Here is a 21,695-nt window from a genome sequence, read left to right as displayed (position 1 = left end):
TAATTTAAGAGACATGTTGCCAGATTGAATCAATATTGTAGTAACAGCAGGTGTCGTGGAAATAAATGTAACAGTGATTAAAAGAAATACCAACAATATCTTTTAAGATTTAACAAAGTAAAATCTATGTGAAAGAATAAATGCTCTCTGGTAGCATTTATTCCTGCATTTATCATGTATTTATGTATTCTGAACAGTATAAGAATGGACTATTTACTAGGTCTGTTACAACTATAACTATAAGGCTTAAATTATTAAAATAGTGCACTATTGGTATAAGAATAGATAAGTTAACGGAACAACATAGAATGGCTAGAAACAGGCTAAATATAGAAAGATTTGTTCTATGACAAAGCGGCATCCTGAAACCAGTGATGAATAAAATCAGTCATTTAGTAAATATTATTATTAAAAACGAGTTATAATTCTATCTCAGAAAAATGTAATAATTCTATTTCAAACATAAAATCAATTGCAGGTAGATGAAAGGTTGATGTGTGGAAAACAAAACCATGAATATCATAGAAGAAAACTAGGTTACATACATGGACCACCTAGAGTGAATAGATGCCAAACGTGCCTGCCCCCAAGGAAAGAAATTAGAAAAGGCTGACAGATTTGAGAGCATAAAATTCAAAGCTTTTATGTAGCTATTCAGCCACTAAAGACGTAGATACAGAGTTACCCAGGGCGAAAGATGTTGAGTAACTTGTTGAGTAAAAATGCTGGCCCCCTGAAAACTGTATGTTATAATCCCACTTTTGTTTTTTTCTTTTCTTTTAAGAGAAAATGCATCAGGCCCTATTTAAGGCTCACAGCATTTAATTCTTTTCATACACATTAAACACACACAGGACAAGAGTACTACGTCTTATTCCCCAACAATCCGTGGACCCTAGAAAGCTCAGGACTGCAGCTTTGTATGTAAATTCCTTTGGAGGGACTCCTGACTTCTTTCTGGAATCATCTGATTTGTCTCCTCCTAATCAAGTAGCAGAGCTGTCCTCCCCCAACCCATCAGGTTATCTGTCTTCTTAACCAATCAGTGTATCTCTCTTCTCCCAGCCAGTCAGCTGGGCGGTCTTCTCCCAACCAATCAGCTTGTCTGTCTCCTGCCAGCCAATCACCGGACCTCCCTGCCCAACCAGTCAGCTGTCTGTGGTTACCAAGGCTCGGAGCAGGCACTGGTTAGGCTTGGCCAACGCCAAAGCCCACCTGTTCCTGGGACCTGGCCGCATGCCAGAGGCTTGGGTGGAGGAACGAAGAAATCAGGGAGGCCTCAAGGAGAAGGTGCTGTACGAGGAAAGGTAGTCAGGCACGCGAGGAATAGACAGCTTGCCAATCTGACTTTCCAAGGCACCCTAAGTGAACAAGCCAGTTTAGGGTCATTCTCTTTCATTCCCTTCTTTCCAACAGCTCCCCCAGACCAACAGATCTGTATTGCTTCTGGGCGTCTTGCCGACGACCAGAATTCCTTCAACAAGAATGCTGAGCTTTTCTTCCCTTCTCTAATTTAGACAGAAAGGATTTAAAATGCAAACACCTTGGCAGGGCCTTCAGTCGCTAATCAAAGATCTAAGTGACTCTTACTTTGAAATGGATAAGGGAGATGGAGGGCTGTGTCACTTGCACGCTGGAAGACGGCTTCCCAATTTCAGGTAGAACCGGCTGACTCTTCTCCCCTGAATGCACGCTATGCCTTGAGATGTTTTGGGGACGCCGCTGAGCAGAGACTGTGTTCTGGGCAGCCCAGCGAGCAGAGGTGGCGTGGAGGGCTGGCTGGGAAGGGTGAAGGCCGGATGCTGGGGACGGCGGGGTTCTACGCCTAGGGGACCAGAGCCAGGCAGAGGAGGAACTGGAGGCAGAGATGGAATGAGGGTTCTTGGACTCCACGCAAGAGGACCCTGGGAACCCCAGTCACTCACTGCTGAGCACCTTGCCCTCAACAGTGCCCGGGGACCGTGTGACGCCTCCGATGTCCTGGTGATGGCAGAGAAGGCAGATGCCTGGAGAGGCAGTTTATGCCAGGCCGCCTGGGCTCACAACTTGTCCTCTTCCGGGGAAAGCAGAACCAAAATAGGAAATCATGAACTCTTTCTCATGTCAGAGAGTCATTTTCAAGTTAAAAAAAAAAAAACAAAAACCTAACCTGTGCAAATGTATAGTAAGCCTTCGTGGAAGACACATTGCGCTCATTACTGAGGGAACCAGCAAGATGGCAGAACTTTTTTAAAGGATGGTATGAGACCCTTGATTGAGGGAGTTGCTCACAGGGGGCGCCTGGGTGGCTCAGTCGGTAGAGCATCCAACTCTTGATTTTGGCTCAGGTCCTGATCTCACAGTTTGTGAGTTCGAGCCCCACGTCAGGCTCCGTGCTATCTGCCCTGCTCTCTCTCTCTCTGCCTCTCATCAATCAATCAATAAATAAATAAATAAATAAATAAATAAGATAGATAGATAAATAAATAAATAAGATAGACAAATTAGATAGATAGATAGATAAGATAGATAGATAGATAGATAAAGTTTTGAAGACAAGTTCCTCATAGAAGCGAGAATACGTTTGCAAAATTAGATACGAAATTAGTTAAGATGATAGAGGAGGGTAATGCCATACCCTGCGGGGTTCTCTTTTCTACCGAACAAAAGTCAGTTCCCTCATCTGACGTCCCCGGGTTCGCCTCTCGTTTCCAGAACCTGAGCCCTGCCTGATTCATCAGTAGCGAAGAGTAAATTAAGCTAAATTACCCTTCTCTGCACGACCCTTCAGTGGGCTTCTTCGAAAGTGCTTTAGTGAGATTTTCGTTTTGGCCTGTGGGACTGTCGTTGCCTGATTCCTGAGTGCCCCCACCCACAATCCGCCCCCCCCCACGGCCCCCAGCTGAGGGAGGCAGTGGGGCGGAGGCTGGAGTGGAGGCCACGGGAGAAGCTGAGGCTGAACCACTCAGCAGAGTCACCAGTACTTGGTCTGAGGCCACCGAGCTGTGAGGCCTTTGGCAAGACATTTCTTTAATTTATAGGAGCTTTTTTCTTTTCTTTTTTTTTTTTAACCTCATCTGTAAAATGGGAGTATAATAATGCCTCCCCCTTTAGAGCAATTTGAAGGTGAATGCTGGCCTCCGTGGATCTCACGTTGCTGGGGGCAGTAAGGATGGGGCAGTGGTACCTTGAGAGACAGGTCCTGATCAGGTTACGGGGCGCAGATGACAGGGGACCATGGGCCCTTCACCAAGGAGCCGTATGGAGCCAGTTGCCATGGCGATGAGCGAAACAGCCGATCCTGCTTTGATGTGGCTGGGTGGTGGAGGAAGTGGGCAGGTTATCAAGCCTTCGGGCCTCCCCCTTCTTCCTGACTCCACCCCAATAGGGTGGCCTGGCTGCCTCCACTCTGGGGGTGGCAGGAAACCTCACGTCAGTGCCACCGGGTCCTGCCCACCGCAGCCCCTTGGATTCAGCCCACATGTTTGTCAAATATTTACTCCAAGCCCCCGCCAGCTGTGTAGACCACACCGCTCGCCTGCAAAGAATGTATCTGTAATCCCGAGGGGCGACAGGGGGCATCATATGTGTGAGTCACTGTGCGGCCTTCAAAGCCCGCAGACCTCGGTGGCTGCACCTCCCCTCCCCCGATCACAGCCCTAGGGGGTGCAGGGAAGAGTGGTACTATTCCCAGGTCAGACCTGAGAAAACGGAGACTCAGAAGTTTCATGTTTCTTGCTGTAAAGTCGGGTGTGAGGGAAGGAGGAACATGGGCGGGCTGTGGTATGACCTACGCTTTGTCACTTACTAGCTGGTTTCCTCGGACAGGTGACGGGAGCTCTCTGAGCCTCCCGGTCAAAAGTAGGATCGTGGGGCGCCCGGGCGGCTCAGGCTCAGTCGGTTCAGCGTCTGATTCTTGGTTTTGGCTCAGGTCATGGTCTCACAGGTCGTGGGATCGAGCCCCGTGTCGGGCTCTGCACAGACAGCTCGGAGCCTGCTTGCAATTCTCTCTCTCTCCCTCTCTCTTTGCCCCTCCCCTGCTCAAGAACACTCTCTCTCTCTCTCAAAATAAATGAACACTAAAAAAAAGTAGGACCATCATTGTCGATGGTGATGATGATGATGGCGATGGTTGGGTTGGTCTCATCTGTCCTCAGGAACCTCCTCCCCCCCGACCTGGGTATTTACTATTATTCCCACCTTCCAGAGGATGAACCTGAACTCCAGACATTGCCTACGCTCACGTAGCTGACAAGAGCTCTACTCCCTTGAAGCTATGTCTGTTTGATTCCCAAAACCATATCCTTCGATGCCAGCAATGTATTTTCACATCTGCATAGAGCTATTTCTATGCCAAGAGGCACAGGCAGACCATTGTGCGTGACTGGAAAATCCTGGGCTGTCCCAGATGCCATTTTTTTTTAATGTGTATTTACTTTTGAGAGAGAAACAGCACATGAGCAGGGGAGGGGCAGAGAGAGAGGGAGACACAGAATCAGAAGCAGGCTCTAGGCTCCGAGCTGTCAGCACAGAGCCCGATGTGGGGCTTGAACCTGTGACCATGAGATCATGACCTGAGCCAAAGTCGGACGCTCAACCGACTGAGCCGCCCAGGTGCCCCATCCCAGCCACCGTTTTGTAAGCACTTTCCTCCCTGGGCCATTTCCCCTGCTGCTTTGCTTTTTACTTGCTGCCTTTGACCTTCTATCAAAGCAGGTACAAACCTGGGCTCGATCACCTCTGCCCATCACCTGGTAGCAGGTGAATTCTGAATATTCTTCAGTGGCAGTAAATCTCCCTTGGGATCTTAGTGATCATAGACATTTATATTTCATACTTTTTTTAAGTCTCTGATGATGGAATAAAAGGCATAGGTTCCTTGAAGCAAAGTCAAACATCGTTGACTAGTGGGTGGGGGTTTTAGTCACAGAACATCTCACCCCAAATGCATAGGTGTCCCAGGAGAAACTGAGGAACCATTACAGGGTAGAGGAGGCCAGGTTACATACAGTGTGGGACTCTGGATAGGATCCTGGAACCGAAAGACAACATCATGGCCAAAGATAGACTTCTTGTATCACAGAGTCACGGGGGAGAGATGTTGGGAAAGGAGGGAGCAGCTGTTCCAGAAACCACAGGGCGTGAGGAGTTAGAAGTAAGCTGGTTGCCCAAAACAGAAACCCCAGAATAATAGTTGTGGCAACTCAAAGGGCTTTATTTTTTTTTTCTTACATTTAAAAAAAAAAATCCCACTGGAAGGCAGCCCAAGGTTGGCACAGGGCTGAGCATTCCAGAATCATTTCTTTTTTCTGTTTCACCATCCTTAGCAGGAAACACTGCCCTCGGTGTCACTTCTTGGTTTAATGACGGCAGGAGCTGTGGCCATCATGTCCCCTGGTCCAGTTAACAGAAATGAGGAAAGGGAGGTTGCAAAATGGGGTCTTCCAGAAGCCCCCACCCCATACCTGCAAGGGAGGTCAAAAAATGTGATCTATCAACCTGTGCCCTTTGGTGAAGAAGAGGGAAGGGTGTTGGGGAGAACAGGTCCCCGCCATGTGTGACCCACTAGTAAGAGTGGCCCGGCGGAGCCGGACTGGGCCTGTCGGGGGGCGGGGACCACTGGCTGGGGCAGCAGGGTCACGCCTCACTCCCCCCAGGCCTGGTGGCCCTGCAGAGCTGGAGGCCATCCCGCAGGCATCTCCGTGGGTTCCTCCAGACTCTCTGTAGAACGAACCAAGGACCTGCGTCCCGGTGACTCCGTGAAACCAGGTGGGGCTTGCTCAGGAGCTCCTTGTGTGCAGGCAAGGCCTTTGAGCTTTCTTCCATAGCAAAAGGAATGTGTACGGAAGGGTCAAGAGACCTCACTTGGCTGTGTGTTCTGAGGTTGGGGCGGGGGGGGGGACGGTCGGGGGGGGGGGGGTAAGTGATGTCTCCACTACAGCATTTCACTGGGGGGCCTGCAGGGGGCCAGGAGGGGAGCTGGCCTCTGTCACTCACCCAAGTGGCCACCAGATGGTGTCCCAGGTCCCGATGGCAGTAGCCACTGTTTCAGGGACTTTCCCATCAAAATAAGCATAACTTCAACCTCTGAACATGTGACAGTTACCTAAGAGAAACATCAAACAAAAGGCCCCAAATCAAAACAGTTAGGTCCTAAATTAGAATAGCATGAATTAGTAATTTTCCACCACTGATGAAACAAAAATTGTGGCCTTTCTGTTTACAGCTGTCTCTGGCCCCGGTCTTGGCTTTGCACCTATCCAGGGGGATTGCCTTCCTCCTCCCGGCCCACACCCAGTCGCAGAGTAGCCTTGCCCCCTGACAGGGGCCCCCTTGAGGCTGCCTGCCCCCCGAATCCCAGCCCCTGCTTCTGGTGCCCTTGTCGGTGAGGAGGGCCAGTGTTGTTTAACCTTACCGTGGTGGATACACAACCGAATCCTTACTGTCAAGGCTCTGTTTTCCAGCCGCAGACCTGGGTCAGGTCGCAGGAGAAAAGGAGAGACTTTGGGCTGACGAGGCAGATGAGGCTGGAGAGAAAGGCTTGGGGGTGGGGGTGTTGTGGCCAGGGGCAGGGACAGGACCCAGCCTGGGAGGGACAGGGTCAGGGAGACCCAGCTGTCCTAAGAGCCCGTGGGAAGCCAGGCAGGGGCGCGGAGGGCCGTTGGAGACCCAGCTGGGGGCCCGCACATGCTTGGGAGGGCCCCCGTGCCTCCAGATGGCCAGAGAACTCCTAGGTGACAGCAGGCCGGCCGCCTCGCAGCCTCGGGCCCTGTGCCCACCATCTCAGAGGAGCGGATCTGCACGGGGCCTGAGTCTCGTCCCCAGGCCCCCGACCTCATTGGCCAGGGTGGGGTCACAGCGAGGCACGATAAACCTACCGACTCTCACTCTCGTTTGTTTTGGCAACAGGAATCTCCTACCAGCGGCTGGTGAGGGCCGAGCAGGGCCTGTCCATCAGGAGTCACCGCAGTTCTACCGTGTGAGTGCTCTCGAGGGGGGTCCCACATTCCCACACCCATGCCACCCCCCCACTCCATGCATCTGGCTTTCCCTCCATCACTGCACCCCCAAATCCCCAGCCACCAGCAAAGCCTTCAAGAGGACCAGGAACCCCTTGGGATAGCTGGTGACATTTGGTACATAGGTTTGTTTCTCTGGGCTGAGAGGCTTTCCTCAGATTGCTAAACGGCTCTGAGACTTAAAAACGAAACAAACATTAAAAACCACCCGCATCAATCATGCCAGGTACAGGGCAAGGATAACCTCGCTCTACCCCCCGTTTTCAGATGAGGAAACTGGAGGTCAGAGAGGCCAAGTGACTTCCCGAAGGTCACACAGCTATTGAGTGTCTGAGCCAGGATTTAAACCTCGGTCTTCCTCAAAAGCCCACGAGCTTTCTACGATGTATTTCCACCTGTTACTAAAATAGCATTTTCCGGGGCGCCTGGGTGGCTCAGTCGGTAAAGTGTCTGACTCTTGATCTCGGCTCAGGTCATGATCTCACGGTTCCAAGAGTTCGAGCCCCGTGTAGGGCTCTGCACTGACAGCACGGAGCCTGCTTGGAATTCTGTCTCTGTCTCTCTCTCTCTCAAAATAAATACACTTTTAAAAAAATTAATAAATAGCATAGCATTTTCCAAACCATTTTGACTAGGACCTACCATAAAAAAAATGCATTTATTTATTTATTTATTTATTTATTTATTTATTTATTTTTTAAGTCATCTCCACACCCAACGTGGGGCTCGAACTCACAACCCTGAGATCAAGAGTGCCGTGCTCCACCAACTGAGCCAGCCGGGTGCCCCTAAAAAAATGCATTTTATATGAAAGCCTGCTGTACACACACACACACGCACACACACACACACACTGAAACAAGCTTTAAAAAGTGAAACTCACGGGGCGCCTGGGTGACTCAGTCGGTTGAGCGTCCGACTTCAGCTCAGGTCACGATCTCGCGGTCCGTGAGTTCGAGTGCCACGTCAGGCTGTGGGCTGATGGCTCAGAGCCTGGAGCCTGCTTCCGATTCTGTGTCTCCCTCTCTCTCTGCCCCTGCCCAGTTCATGCTCTGTCTCTCTCTGTCTCAAAAATAAATAAATGTTAAAAAGTGAAACTCACCCCTACCCCCTAGGATGGGCTGTGTCTCAGTCTATTCTATTTTATTTAAAAGGCAGCTGTGATTGTGATCCTCCCAGAATGATTCCATTATCCACTCATGGGTCCCGGCCGGCCAAGCATGTGGCTGCCGTTTCACCCGAATGCTCGAGAGCCCAGAGACCCCGGCCCTCTCACCCCCAGCGCCAGGGGCTCACTGCACATTCATACCGTACAGCAAACACCTATGAGTTCCTTCTAATAAAAACAAACAAAACAAGCCCGAGGCAGGCTTTGGGAGAGGCAGAAAGGGTACAAAAATGCTTCCGTGTCGTGAGTAAACAACGCTTACCCAGGGCTGATCACCAGCCCCTCTGCACTTACTGAGCTCCGGGCATTGTGGGAAGTAAAGCATACTATGATGTCCAAGTGTCACATCGGCCCCTGGAGAAAGGGATTTGTCAGATCTGGGGCCCAAAGAGGTTAGCAGGAGGAGCTTAGAACAGAGTGGTGGTCTCGCTGTCGGCAGGAGGGAACAAGCGGGCGGAGAGAGCGCGTGCCCGGCTGGTCCCGTCCGGCACACCAAGGACTCAGCACGGGTCTCTGGAAGGAGTGATCAAGCACTCAGTGAAGGAGGGTGGCCCAGTCACTCATGCAGGCCTGCCCCCTTCTCCTTACAAACAGAGAAACCGACATTAGTTTCCCCCTTGCACGATGGGTACTCTGGCAGAGCCCGGTCCCGATGGCACCTGCTTCTCTGCGCCGGGTTTAAACACCGCGCAGGCCAGTGAGGACGGGAGCCGTGCGGGCAGGCCATCCCGAAACATCTACAGCTGGGACAACCGGGATGGCTCCAACACACTTGGAGAAAATGCAGCGGCGGGCGGTTGGTGCGGGTGACGTGAGAGCAGTCACCTGCGGTTAACTGTTAACTGAGTGACTGACACCTTGGGGGTTCGCCTGGGCGTGGCTGAGATTTTCCATGACCAGCAAACGTAAATGCCGGCTCAGAGCCCAGGGTCCGGCGATGGGACACGCACAGGTGGCTGGGCACACGCTCCCCTCCCATCCCCGTGAGACCCTGGGAGGTGGCTCTCCCAAGTTCAAGAAGAAGTTCCACTTGCAAAGGGTCTTTGAAAATACTGGCTGCAAACTATCAAAAGCAGACCGTAAGCTTTCCCCTCGGAACTGGGACCCTTGAGCCCCTGGCCCAGCTCCTGGCTGCAGGCCCTGCCAGGCGAGCTCTGAGGACCGCCAGACGCCAGACGTGAGGTGCGTGGCTGTGCTGCCCTCCCCACAGCCCCGTCTCTGTGTCCCCAGCACCGTGCTGTTGTTGAACCCGGTGGAGGTTCAGGCCGAGTTCCTCGCCGTGGCCAATAGGCTGAGTGCACCCGGCCACTCGCCCCACAGCGCCTACACCACGCTGCTCCTTCACGCCTTCCAGGCCACCTTCGGGCCCCACTGCGACCTCCCAGGCCTGCACTGCAGGCTGCAGGTATGTGCCCGGGGCCCCTGGGGTTTATTTAGCATCACTCCCCTCCCATCAGAGCAGAGTCCCTCTCTGGCCCTGTCCCGGTGCTGCTGTCTCCCGGGTACGCCGGCCTCCCCCCACCCGGGCCAGCCCGGCCCCTTCCCCTCTCTGGGCCGCAGCGACGAGCTCGGGACTAGCACTCCCCGCCCCCCCAAGTTGGCGGTGCTCTGGCCCTGGTCTGGGCCTTTCTCTGGCGCCCGTGTCCCGAGAAGAGGGGCCCCGGGCAGGAGGCTCGGCTCCCTGGCCAGCTGTGAGTGCAGGTGGGTGACGAGGCAGGGAGGAGACCGGTGGGTGCTGTCGTCGGCGAGACCCCGGGACCTGGAGGAGTGGGGCCGGTGAGCCGCGGTTCGGCAGCAAGCCCGTCTGCCCCTGGGGTTTCAGTCCAAGAGCCTGGCCGAGCTGGAAGACATCTTCACGGAGACCGCGGAGGCACAGGAGCTGGCGTCCAGCATCGGGGACGCGGCCGAGGCCCGGCAGTGGCTCAGGACCAAGCTGCAGGCAGTGGGAGAGAAAGCCGGCTTCCCTGGTGTCTTAGGTGAGGCTCTTGGGAGAGCCGGGCGCGTCTTCCCCACGGCCAAGTGAGCATCCCAGCCGGCCGGTGGGTCTGCTCCACACAGTCCTTCGGGGACCCCCGGCTGTCTTTACCCTGGTGTTAGGGTTGGCCGGCCGTGGCAAGAGAGAAAGAGAGTGCTACCTGGGGGCGGGCGGCTTCGTTTTCCCACCAGAGATCATGCAGAAGGATGCAGTCCTCACGGGTCCCTTTGGAGACCACGCCTCGCCCCCAAGGAGCCTAGAAAACATCCTTTCTGCAGCTCTGCCCCTTCCAGGAGAAGGGACGCGGTCTTCTGTCAGCCACACCCGATGAGACAGTGCCCTTGTGCTCCCGTTCGGGCCCTGTCAGGGGAGGCTCGGAGGCTGACTTGGCCGCATCCACACAGCCTGTAAAAAGGCCTGGCACCTACCTGGGCTGCTTGAACGGAGGGTCCTCGGGCTGCGAGCCAGGTGTCCCAGCTTCCCACTGAGTCTCGTGTGGCCCATGCTGGCGTCTTGTCTGAGACCCTTCCAGCCCTCACCACGGGTCCCCCTGTTGTTACAGACACCGCCAAACCTGGCAAACTCTGCACCATCCCCATCCCGGTGGCCAGGTGCCACACCTACAACTGGAACCAGGACAGCTTCGGTGAGCCCCCGGTTGGGGCCCTCGCGGTGCCCACTCCCGTCCCCCAAAGCGGCCAGGGCGCTTCCTGTTCCCGGGTCTGTGCACCCGCCTCCCACCGGCCCCGTCAGCTGAGCAGAGCAGGGGGAAGCCCTGAAGTCCCGGGCTGGCCTTTAACCCCCCTTCCGCCCTCTTCTCCTCCGGGCCAGTCGGCCTGAGCCTGTCGCCCGTCCCCAGGGTGTGCGAGAGGGCTTGCAAGGGCCCAGACACCCAGACGGTGCCTCCCCTTGCAGACGTCCTGCAGGAAATCCTGCTCCAAGAACAGGAGCTGCTCCAGCCAGGGATCCTGGGGGACGAGGAGGAGGAGGACGACGACGACGACGACTTGGAAACAGAAGGGCGTTGCGCCCAGAGGGACTCCCTGCTCTCCACCAGCTCCGCGGTCTTCCACGACTCCACCCTGTCCCTTGCCTCGTCCCAGGCCTCAGAGCCCACCCTGCCCCGCCAGCTGCTGACCTCCTTCGTGTCAGGCCTCTCGGACGGCGTGGACAGCGGCTACGTGGAGGACAGCGAGGACAGCTCCTCCTCGGAGTGGCCCAAGAGGCCTGGCGGCCAGGGGCGCCGGCTCCACCGCCGGCCGGGGCAGAAGTTCAACAGGATCTATAAACTGTTCAAGAGCACCAGCCAGCTGGTGCTGCGGCGGGACTCCCGGGGCGCGGAGGGCGGCGCGGAGGCAGCCCTGCCCCTGCGGCGGGTGGGGAGCCTCTGCGGCCCCCTGGACGGCGCGGCCCCGCCGCCGGCCTCCCGGCCCCAGCGCTCCCGCTCTCTGCCGCAGCCCAAGCTCAGCGCCCAGCTGCCCAGCTGGCTCCTGGCCCCCGCCTCCCGCCACCAGCGCCGGCGCCCCTTCCTGAGCGGGGATGAGGACCCCAAGGCGTCCACGCTCCGCGTCGTGGTCTTCGGCTCCGATCGGATTTCGGGGAAGGTGGCTCGGGCCTACAGCAATCTGCGGTGAGAGCGGGGGCGGGGGTGCGGGCGCCGGGGCGGGGAGATGGGGGGGGGGGCCCGGGCTGCGGGCTTAGGGCCCTTAGGGTCCCCGCTTCTTACCACCTTCTTCCTCTGCCAGGCGGCTGGAGAACAACCGCCCCCTCCTCACGCGGTTGTTCAAACTCCAGTTCTTCTACGTGCCCGTCAAGCGGGGCTCCGGCGCCTGCCCCAGCCCTGCGAGCCAGACGCCCCCACTCCCCGCGGACTCCCCCAGGCAACCCAGCCCTGCAGTACGTCCCCAGCCCCGCGCCACGCGCCCGTGGGGGCGCAGAGTGGGTGCCATCCATCGCCTGTGCCTCGAGGGGCACCTCGTTCTGCGCGAGCCTCGCTCCCAGGAGTGGCCCCTGCCCTGCGCTTGGGGGCGGCCTTTCGCTGCGTGACGTAGACTAAAAGCTGTTAGACTTCTCTCAGGGCCGCTGCGGGGAGGCTCCGCTTGGGGCCGCGGAGGGCGTGGGGGGTGCGCAGGGCCGTGGCGCAGGGACTGACCCTGGACCCTCCCCCAGGAGCTGGAGAGCACCAATGATATCTCCCACTACCTCGGCATGCTCGACCCCTGGTACGAGCGCAACGTGCTGGGTCTCATGCACCTGCCGCCGGAGGTCCTGTGCCAGGTCGGTGGCCCCCGCGGGGCGGGGGGAGTGGGGGCACCTGCTGGAGGCCCCCTGGTTTGAGGGGGGGATCCAGCCTGGAGCCTCCAGGGAGGACCAGGAGGTCCTTGGAATTGAGCGGGAAGGGTGGGAGGAAGGCTGGGCTGTGGGTGCCCCCCCCCCCCCAGCATTCTGTGTCCTGCCGGCCACCTGCCACTCTGGCTCCGCCCCCCACCCGCAGCAGTCTCTGAAGGCTGAATCCCGGCCCCTGGACGGCTCCTCTGCCCAGCTGCCCATCCTGGCGGACATGCTGCTCTACTACTGCCGTTTCGCCGCCCGGCCCGTGTTGCTGCAGGTCTATCAGACGGAGGTGAGCCCCGCCCCTCGGCGCCGAGCCCCGCCCCTCGGCGCCGAGCCCCGCCCCTCGGCGCTGGCGCCCCCGCCCCGCCCCCTGCCCTAGCAGCCCGGGGCCTAGAGCAGAGAGGGGCGGGGGCTGCCCTCTGATGCCGCCCCCGCCCTCTGCAGCTGACCTTCGTCACCGGGGAGAAGATGACAGAGATCTTCCTCCACTCCCTGGAGCTGGGTCACTCTGCCGCCACACGTGCCATCAAGGCTTCGGGTGAGTGCCGCCTGGGCCCCAGGGGGGACACGGGGCCGGCGAGGGCCCCCCCCCCCCCCCCCCCCGAGATGAGAGGGAGTGACGGTCTGTCTGTGTGTCACAGGTCCTGGCAGCAAGCGCCTGGGCATCGATGGTGACCGGGAGGCCATCCCTCTAACACTACAGATTATTTACAGCAAGGTGAGGCCGGTGCTGGGGGCCTGGGTCCCTCTGGGGCCTGCTCCTGCCCCTGCCTCACCCAGAGGCAGCCCCCTGTGTTCCTGGGCCCCAGTCTTGCAGCTGGGAGAAGGGGAGGGAGTGGACATCCTTCTCCCCTCCAGTGTTCTCTCCCCCCACCCCCCACCCCCACCCCCCAGATGTGCTCAGCAGCTCCCAGCTGCAGGGCTGAGGGTGAGAGGGGCAAGGGTGCAGTGTCCAGAGGGAGAGCCCAGGGTCTGCAGGGCTGGGGTGCCCCGCAGGGTGTGTGGGAGCTGGGACCCGTGTCAGAAGGGAACCATAGGATTTGTGGGGTGCAGGTGGGAGGGGTGGCATGGGTCTCTGAGCATCACACCCGGGATACAGGCCATGAGAACCTTGACCTCAAAGTGGGGACACCCCCCCCCACCCTCTTTCCTTCCTTCTTTCTTTCCTTTCGACATTCGAAAGATACTCATTTAGCCCCTACTCATGCTGAGCTCTGCTGGGGAGGGGAGACAGTGGTGAGCCGAGAAGGCTAGGCCTTCTCTGCGACTTTCTTGGAGGAGCAAGACAGGAAACAACAGAAATGGCCAGGAGAGTATCAAAGAGCGGTGAGGGGTGACAAGGCAGTAAAAGGGTTGATGGGGCAGTGATGCTGAGGCCGCTTACGTGTGGCGGCCAGGGAAGCGGGCAGGAAGGACTGACTACTCACGGAGCACTGCATGTTGGGTGTTTGGGGAATACCTCCCATGTCCCAGACCGGGGGATTCCCAAGAGTCATCAAGTGCTCACAGTCTAGAGGGAGCGGTAGACATTGCTTAGATGATCCCACATGATACATAATTACAACTGTGACAGGTGAAGGAGAGGTTCATGGTCCCCTGAGAACCTTTAAGAGGATCATTCAACCTGGTCAGGAAGGCTACACAAGGCTTCCCTGAGAAGGGACATGGAGTCAGTACTGGAAAGAAAAAGAGAAGTTAGTTAATTAGGCTAAGAAGAGAGGGATATGCTCTCCAGGCAGAGAGAACGGCATGTGCAAAGGTCCTGTGGTGAGAGGGAACATGTCATCACAGGGCGCTGAGGCAGGCCAGAGGAGCCAGAGCAGAGACGGTGCATGGGTGAGGCTAAAGGAGCTGGCAGGGCCACAATACCAAGGGCCTTGATTTTTGTCCTTGTCTCAAGAGCCGTGGACACCCTTTGAAGGGGCTCAAGTTGGGGGTGGGGCTGGGGGATGTGTGCCATGATTAGATTTGAGGTCTGGAAGCTCCCTCGGTTTGGAGGGGTCCGCAGGGGATGCGGGAAGGCCAGTTAGGAGGCTCCGGAGTTGGTTGTCCCGGGGGGGAAATGGGGGTGGCCTGCATGGGGGTGGTGGTGGGTTCTGTGAGCAGCAGGGCGTAGGGGCGGATCAGAAAACGGGAGGCCCAAACTCCTGGCTCTCAGTGTTCCGGGACCAGAAGCGGCCCAGGTCCAGTGCGGGGAGGCCGTGAGTTGGGGGCAGGTCGAGTTTGGGTGCCCTTGAGAGACAGGAGGAAGTGAGAAGTGCAGTTGCACGGATGGGCCTGGCCTCAGGTGCAGGGGGGAGATGGGTGTGTAGGTGGCCTTGGGGAAGGAGCACGGAAGGCTTGTGCTTGGAGAGACTAGTGGGGCGGAGAGTGGGGGGCCAGGAGGAGGCACCCTGAGCCCCGTGCCGTGTGGTGGCAGGCAGACAGGCCCCGGCCAGGGGCAGGTGGGCGAGGCGGGGGGTGCAGACAGCAGTGAGCACAGCCAGACACTCCTATGAGGTCAGGGGAGCCGAGGACTGAGAAACGCACTTGCATCTGGCAATGCAGAGGTCCCGGTGAAAGAGACGTCCAGACCCCAAGAGGGGGCTCCAGCCTGGCTCTGGCCGGGACCTCATGCCCGTGGGCCCCTCTCCTCCTCCCCTGGGGCTCAGCCGTCACTTTGAGATGCTCTGAGCTCTGGAGCCCTCCGATCCATGGACCAGGCCGGGCATCCGACGCTCCTTCCTGCAGTCATCGAGGTCTATACGGGGTCAGACAGCTCTTGGTGCACGAGCTAGCAGACTCGGGTGAACGCGTGCCACCGGTGGGTCTGGAGCCACCTCTTCCGAGAGCAGGTAGCGGGCCCGGGGGACCCCGGCTGAGAGGGTGCGGCCCCGCTGTGTTCCCAGGGGGCCATCAGTGGCCGAAGCCGCTGGAGCAGCATGGAGAAGGTGTGCACGTCCGTGAACCTCAGCAAGGCCTGCCGGAAGCCGGAGGAGCTAGGTGAGCGGGCGGCGGGGTGCAGGTGGGGCGGGGCGGGGCCCCGAGCCTGGCCTGAGCCGCCCCCTGCCCCTCAGACTCCAGCATGGAGGCCCTGACGCTAAACCTGACCGAAGTGGTGAAGAGGCAGAACCCCAAGTCCAAGAAGGGCTTCAACCAGGTAAGGGCACCGCTCTCTTCGCGGCCTGCGGCCACGGCCCCGGCGTGTGCAGGTGCCTGAGTATGTGCGCATGCGCGAATGGATGGGGTGCGGTTTGGGGTGTGCACTCCGTGGGTATCAGGGGAGGAAGGAGGGCCCTGTGGGAGGACGTGTCTGCGTGCAAAGGCTCCCGTGTCAGGGACCCTGGGCCTCCCGAGGGGGGCAGTGGGCTTTGTCCGGGGGGGGGGGGGGGGGGGGGGGGGGGCTTGTTTCTTCCAGACTCCGGGAGGGTGGGGGCCGGGGAGGAGGCAGGGCCTGATGGAGGCCGTCAGCCTCTGAGAGCTGCTGCCTGCCGGGCTTGGGGACAGGCCCAAGGGACAGAGCTGCTGAGGGCTGGAGTTCGAGGCGGCCAGCGATCGGGGCTGACGGGGGCCTTGCTTCCAGATCAGCACGTCACAGATCAAAGTGGACAAGATACAGATCATCGGCTCCAACGGCTGCTCCTTCGCAGTGTGTCTGGACCAGGACGAGAGGAAGATCGTGCAGAGTGTGGTCCGGTAGGAAGGGGGCGTCCAGGGAGGGGGCCCACTTCTGCACCACCCCCTGGGACCCCGGAAGGAGCTGCAGGGATGCGGGGGTGGGGGCTGCCCTTACCTCCCGCCTGCCCCACAGGTGTGAGGTCTCGCCCTGCTACAAGCCGGAGAAGAGCGGCCTCCGCCCCCAACCCCAGAGGACCCCTGACCAGCCGGCCCAGGCCGCGCCCGACCTCTGCTCCCTCCTCTGCCTGCCAATCATGACGTTCAGCGGAGCTCTGCCCTAGCGGGGCCCTCACCAGCAGCAGGGAAGCCTCCTCCGAGCCCCTCCCTACGCAAGGGGGGTGCCCGTGAGGGTCTCGCTCCCTGTGGGGAACTGAACGGCCCTCTGTTGCATTGGGTCCTGCTGTGGGTCCCTGCGGCTGGCAGGGGCTTGGCGGTTTCCTCGGGGCTCTGTTTAGGAAGGACACAGGCATTAGGGAGGGCGCGGCTGGCCACGCAGCCCCTCAGATCCCTCACGTAGACAGGAGAGGGATGGAGGGGCTGACCTCCAAAGGCGCCGGCCACTAGTGTGGTCTGGGATCCTTTCTGGAAAGATCTGAGCCTCTGGTGCTCTGGGGTGTGGCTTAGGCCTCCTCTCCCAACGTTGGCCAGGCCCCCCCTCACTTTGTCAAAGACTTGGGGAAGCCTTTGTATCTGCGGTTCAGAGTCTTCTCTACTCTGCGGTTCAGGTGGGAGAAACAAGGATAAGAATTTCTTTCCAGACCTTCAGTACCCCACCCCCACTTCTCTCTCTCTCTCTCTCTCTCTCTCTCTCTCTCTCTCTCACACACACACACACACACACACGCACACACACATGCACGCATGCAAATTCCGCGGGTATTCTGAAAAACAGCACTAATCCTTTACCTGCCTGCTGTCAGGACATAGAAGACATTCTCTTGCGAGCCCCTTTCTGGGTCTGAGAGCTGGGGGGACAGGACAGGCACGGATTCAGTAGCAGCTCAATTACCTTCTAGCTGAATGACCAGAAGGAAGTTAATTAGCCTCTTCCAGCCTCCACCTCCTCGGCTCTACGACCTTCGACCTTCGGGGGTTGAAAAGAAATTGTCCGCAAGGTGCCTGGCCCATGGCTGGCTCATGGCCAGTGCTCAGGAAAGATCAGCAGCCTCACCCTTAGGCGCCAACTGCCCTTGTGTGGCGCTGGGACACTCTCACGGCCCCTGGGACAGTCCTCATTCAAGCCTTTCTGATTCATCATTGAAGCAGGACCAAGTCTGAGGAGGTGGGGAGGGGTCAGTTTTACCCTCCGAAGGAGGAACGACCTTGGCGAGGACAAGAGGAGGGTGGCACGGGAGTCCCCAGCCTTTGCCGACTTCTCTCCCAGATGGGACCCCGTGACCCCCACTCCCGTGTCACTCCTCAGGCTGGTGAACCTTATGTGCGGAGTCTTGCAGCCCAGAAGGTTCACGGGCACCGTTCTGGTGCCTGGGCGAGATCCCAGAGCGGGTAGATCAAGAGCCTGGCTGGGGGCAGGGCGGGGGGGAGGGGGTGGCGGAACGCGAGAGCCAAATATGTTAAAGCCGCCAGGTCGGAGGGGTTTGGAAGGAAGCAAGTGTGCGCTAGGGTCATCGGGTGGAGGGCAGGGCTGAGGACCGGGATTTGGACGGTGGGGGTGGAGGAAGGTGACTGTATCCCGCCCAGAGCCCCTCCGTTGCCTCCTCCTGCTTCACCCGCTCCAAAGCTGGTGGGCTTGCGGGAGCCCCTGAAACACCAGCCAAGACAGCCTGATGGAAGTGAACAGAGCTGTCCCCCCCCCCGCCCCCGCCACCTGCCCCCAACCAGCCACCTGTCCATGTTCCAGGCTCCAGAGAGCAGCCGACCGTATACCCTTGATAGTTTGTTGTTGCATGAACAAGTTCTACTACAGGATAAACAGATATCCAAGAATGAAGACGGTTTAATATTATTTTTGAATAAAACTTGGTTAGTCTTGTACGCGATGACCCGTGGTTATCTCGCCGCACGACGATTAACTGCCAGTTGCTTCGTTCGCATAAACCGCTTCACAGGCAGCAACGATCAGGTTTCTTGGGGGGCTGTTGCGCGTAGCTTTTTGGAGCTGGAGAAAATGTGCTGTCATTTTCTCTGACGCTGTTCCGTCGAAGCCTCATCGTCCTGCTGAGAGGAAGGAGGTGAGCTCATCGCTGGTCGTGGGAAGATACCTGTTATTTGGGAGGAATACGTAGGCATCAGGCTCGCAGCCTAACCCCCGGGGAGGGAGGAAGAAGGAACCATGAGATGCTCTAGGTTTGCCCCAGCTAGCTACTGCGAACGATAAAACACGCCTAACACACCCAACATGCATCCACGGGACATCCAGGGATCTCTTGATCCAGGTGGGGCTCCCCTAACGGCCTGGGAGGTGTCTGTGCTGCCCAAATCAAATCGGCCCAAATCCACGACACCCATTAACCCAGGGATCCCAATAAACTCAGCAGCCCTCACTCCATCTGGAGGCCGGGACTTCACTTCTGATACTCTTTCCAAAGTCCCATAGCCCCATTCTAATCGCGAGGAGAATACCAGACAAACCCAGACTGTGGGACCTTCCTCTATGGGCTAATCTGACTAGTACCCTTCCAGGAGGTCGTGAAAACAAGGTAGGACCGAGAAACTCCTAGAGCAAGGAGAAAGGGAACCTGAACACTAAATACAATGTGGTACCCTGGATTGGATCCAGAAACAGAGAAAGGTTAATGAAAGAACTGGTGAATTCCCATAAAGGCTGGAGTTCTAGTTTTTCAATTTTTTTTAAAGTTTATTGATTTTGAGAGGGAGAGAAAAATGTGAGTGGAGAGAGAGGGAGAGGGGAGATCCCAAGCAGGTTCCTCACTGTCAAGGCAGAGCCCGACACAGGGCTTGAACCCACGAACTTGTGAGATTGTGACCTGAGCCAAAGTTGGGTGCTTAACCACCTGAACCACCCAGGTGCCCCTGGAGTGTAGTTTTCAAAAATCAAAAAGCAAACAAAACCCAAACACACACATGCATGAAACACACAGGCACCTCATTGTAAGACTCCTGGGGAAGAAAAAGGTAATGTGAGAATCTTAAAGACAACCAAAGGCAGCAGTGGGGGGGTATATTTTATCTTCAAAGGATCAACAAACAGCTCCCTTCTCAACAGAAACATTGGAAGCCAGAAGACAATGAAATGACATCTTTAAAATGCTGGAAAAAATTCAATCTAGACTTGTTCAATGTTTTTTTTTTAATTATACGCTGCTCACAAGAGACACATGTTAAGTATACGAACACAAAGTCTGAAAGCAAAAGATCAAAAGGGTGTTGTTATTCTAATGTCAGACAAAGATTTTAAGGCAAGAAGCATTTTAAAAAATAACGAAGAGGGACAGTTTATAAAGGTCAAAAAATCAATCCAACAAAGTTATCATGATCATAAATCTGTATGCATGCAATAACATCAATGTAAACTGTAAAGCAAAAATTGATGGAATTAATGCCTCCACAACCATAATGAAGGATTTTATCACACTTCTCTCAGTGGCTTAAGAAAAACAGACAAGAAAGAATAGAGATACAGAGGATCTGGACAACACAATTAACACATTTGATCTTGTTGAAATAGAATACCGCCCAGCAACAGAACTCAGATTATTTCAAGCACAAGTAGAGTATCAAATTTCAAATGATTGAAACCAAAGGGAGTATCTTCATCTCAAGAAGATACAGAAAGAAAGGTATAAATCCTGAAGTAGGAAAAAGGAAGTGTAAAAGCGGAAATCTATGAATTAGAAAAGCAATGTACTAGTGGATAAGGCTCTAGCGAACAAATCAGCAATATCGCGTGTGAAAAAGAGGACATCTCTACAGATCCTATCCACACTAAAAATATAATGAAAGGATACTATACATTGACCAATAAATTTGGCAATCTGGATAAGATGGAGAAGGTTTTCAGAAATACCACTGTGAAAGAAATGGATTTCCCAGGTAGGCAAATATATGTTAAGGAAATTGAAACCATTCTTTTTTTTTTTTTTTAAATTTTTAAAGTTTATTTATTTATTTTGAGAGACAGAGACAGTGCAAGTAGGAAAAGGGCATAGAGAGAGGGAGAGAGAGAATCCTAAGCAGGCAACGTGCTGCCACCACAGAGCCCGACACGGGGTCCAAACTCACGAAACCTGGTCAGATCATGACCAGAGCTGAAACCAAGAGTTGGACACTTAACCAACTGAGCCATCGAGGCGCCCGCCAAACCATTCTTTTCTTAATTAGACTGGCAACCAGTTATTTTTTTTTGCTGCCTCCATACTTCACACATATTTCAGAATATCGTATAGTTGGAACCATACCGTCACCAGCCTTTTCAGATTGGTTTCATTCACTTAGCAATATGGATTTAGGTTCCTCCTTGTCTTTTCATGGCTTCACAGCTCATTTCCTTTTGTTGCCAAATAATATTCCATTTTATCGATGTACCCAAGTTCATTTCTTTACTCACAGTCTGGAGGACATCTTGGTTGATGCCAATGTTTGGCAATTATGAATAAAGCTGATGTAAACATTTATGTGCTGGTTTTTGTGTGGACATATGTTTTCAGCTCCTTTGGGTAAACACCAAGGAGCACAATTGCTTGATCATTTAGTTTAGTTTAGTTTTTTTGTGTGTGTTTTTTTTAATTTTTTAACATTTATTTATTACTGAAAGACAGAGAGCTCTGGGGTCCAGTACTGGGGGCTTCTCTCTCCCTTCCCATCTCTGAATGCCTCTATGGCCTCAACCTCCCCCCCCCCAGTAAAATCAGGGTAAAGGAAGCCAGCTCTCCTGGAAGAGGGTGTCCTCCCCATCCCTCTGGGGGCAGAGACAGGCAGGTGCCAGACTGTCCCCTACCTGTGCCACCTCCTGATGACTGTCACGTTGGAGGGTCAACACACGAATTTTGGGTGGACACAAACATTCAGTCCATAACACCCAGCAGCCCTGAGTGTGTGGTCCCTGGAAAGGCGACTGTGACCACACGTGTGCCTCTGGCACAGGGCGAGTGGGAAGAAACAGTGCCTGTTCAGGGGACTCGCAGAAATTTAGGGCAGGAAGGCCCAGCCTCGTGGTCATTGCAATCTGGCCCGGAAATCGCCACTGGATGTCAAGTGAGCACAAAGGGAGGTATCAGCAAACACTTTTTTTTTTAAATATTTTTTTAATATTTATTTTTAAGGGGGAGAGAGAGAGAGCAAGTGGGGGAGGGGCAGAGAGAGAGAGAGAGACAGAATCTGAAGCAGGCTCCAGGCTCCGAGCTGTCAGCACAGAGCCAGACGCGGGGCTCAAACTCCCAAACTGCGAGATCATGACCTGAGCCGAAAGGCAGACGCTTAACGGATTGAGCCACTCAGGCACCCCTACATGCTTCTGTTACCAAGCTTCTGTCTCCCAACAGCTCCATGAGGCGGGTACTATTATATCCATTTTACAGAGGAAGAAACTGAGACAGAGAAGTTAAGGAACTTGCCCAAGGTCACAGAGACCCGGGAAAGGGGA

The 21,695-nt window shown here is 55.8% G+C and overlaps 1 protein-coding gene across 5 annotated transcripts in view; it reads left to right on the top strand.

The window, feature by feature from the left end:
- Positions 1-20,727, top strand: part of PIK3R5 (phosphoinositide-3-kinase regulatory subunit 5) — a 73,526-nt gene extending 52,799 nt beyond the window's left edge. For 4 of the 5 annotated variants that reach the window (XM_078437762.2, XM_078437759.2, XM_078437760.2 and 1 more), the window contains exons 6-19: positions 6,889-6,958; positions 9,397-9,571; positions 9,989-10,142; positions 10,704-10,787; positions 11,057-11,771; positions 11,887-12,037; positions 12,311-12,418; positions 12,636-12,764; positions 12,920-13,013; positions 13,117-13,193; positions 15,364-15,457; positions 15,532-15,614; positions 16,038-16,150; positions 16,266-20,727. In XM_078437762.2, the coding sequence (XP_078293888.1) occupies positions 6,889-6,958; positions 9,397-9,571; positions 9,989-10,142; positions 10,704-10,787; positions 11,057-11,771; positions 11,887-12,037; positions 12,311-12,418; positions 12,636-12,764; positions 12,920-13,013; positions 13,117-13,193; positions 15,364-15,457; positions 15,532-15,614; positions 16,038-16,150; positions 16,266-16,413 (2,195 nt within the window). In that variant the 3' untranslated portion in view covers positions 16,414-20,727. The remainder of the gene's footprint in view (positions 1-6,888; positions 6,959-9,396; positions 9,572-9,988; positions 10,143-10,703; positions 10,788-11,056; positions 11,772-11,886; positions 12,038-12,310; positions 12,419-12,635; positions 12,765-12,919; positions 13,014-13,116; positions 13,194-15,363; positions 15,458-15,531; positions 15,615-16,037; positions 16,151-16,265) is intronic. The other variant, XM_078437763.2, reaches the window with a different exon arrangement.
- Positions 20,728-21,695: the final 968 nt, after the last annotated feature.

This window comes from Panthera onca, chromosome E1 (genome assembly GCF_046562875.1).
Source record: "Panthera onca isolate mPanOnc1 chromosome E1, mPanOnc1 haplotype 2, whole genome shotgun sequence".
NCBI classification, from domain to species: domain Eukaryota; kingdom Metazoa; phylum Chordata; class Mammalia; order Carnivora; family Felidae; genus Panthera; species Panthera onca.
This window is presented reverse-complemented; position numbering and strand designations above follow the sequence as displayed.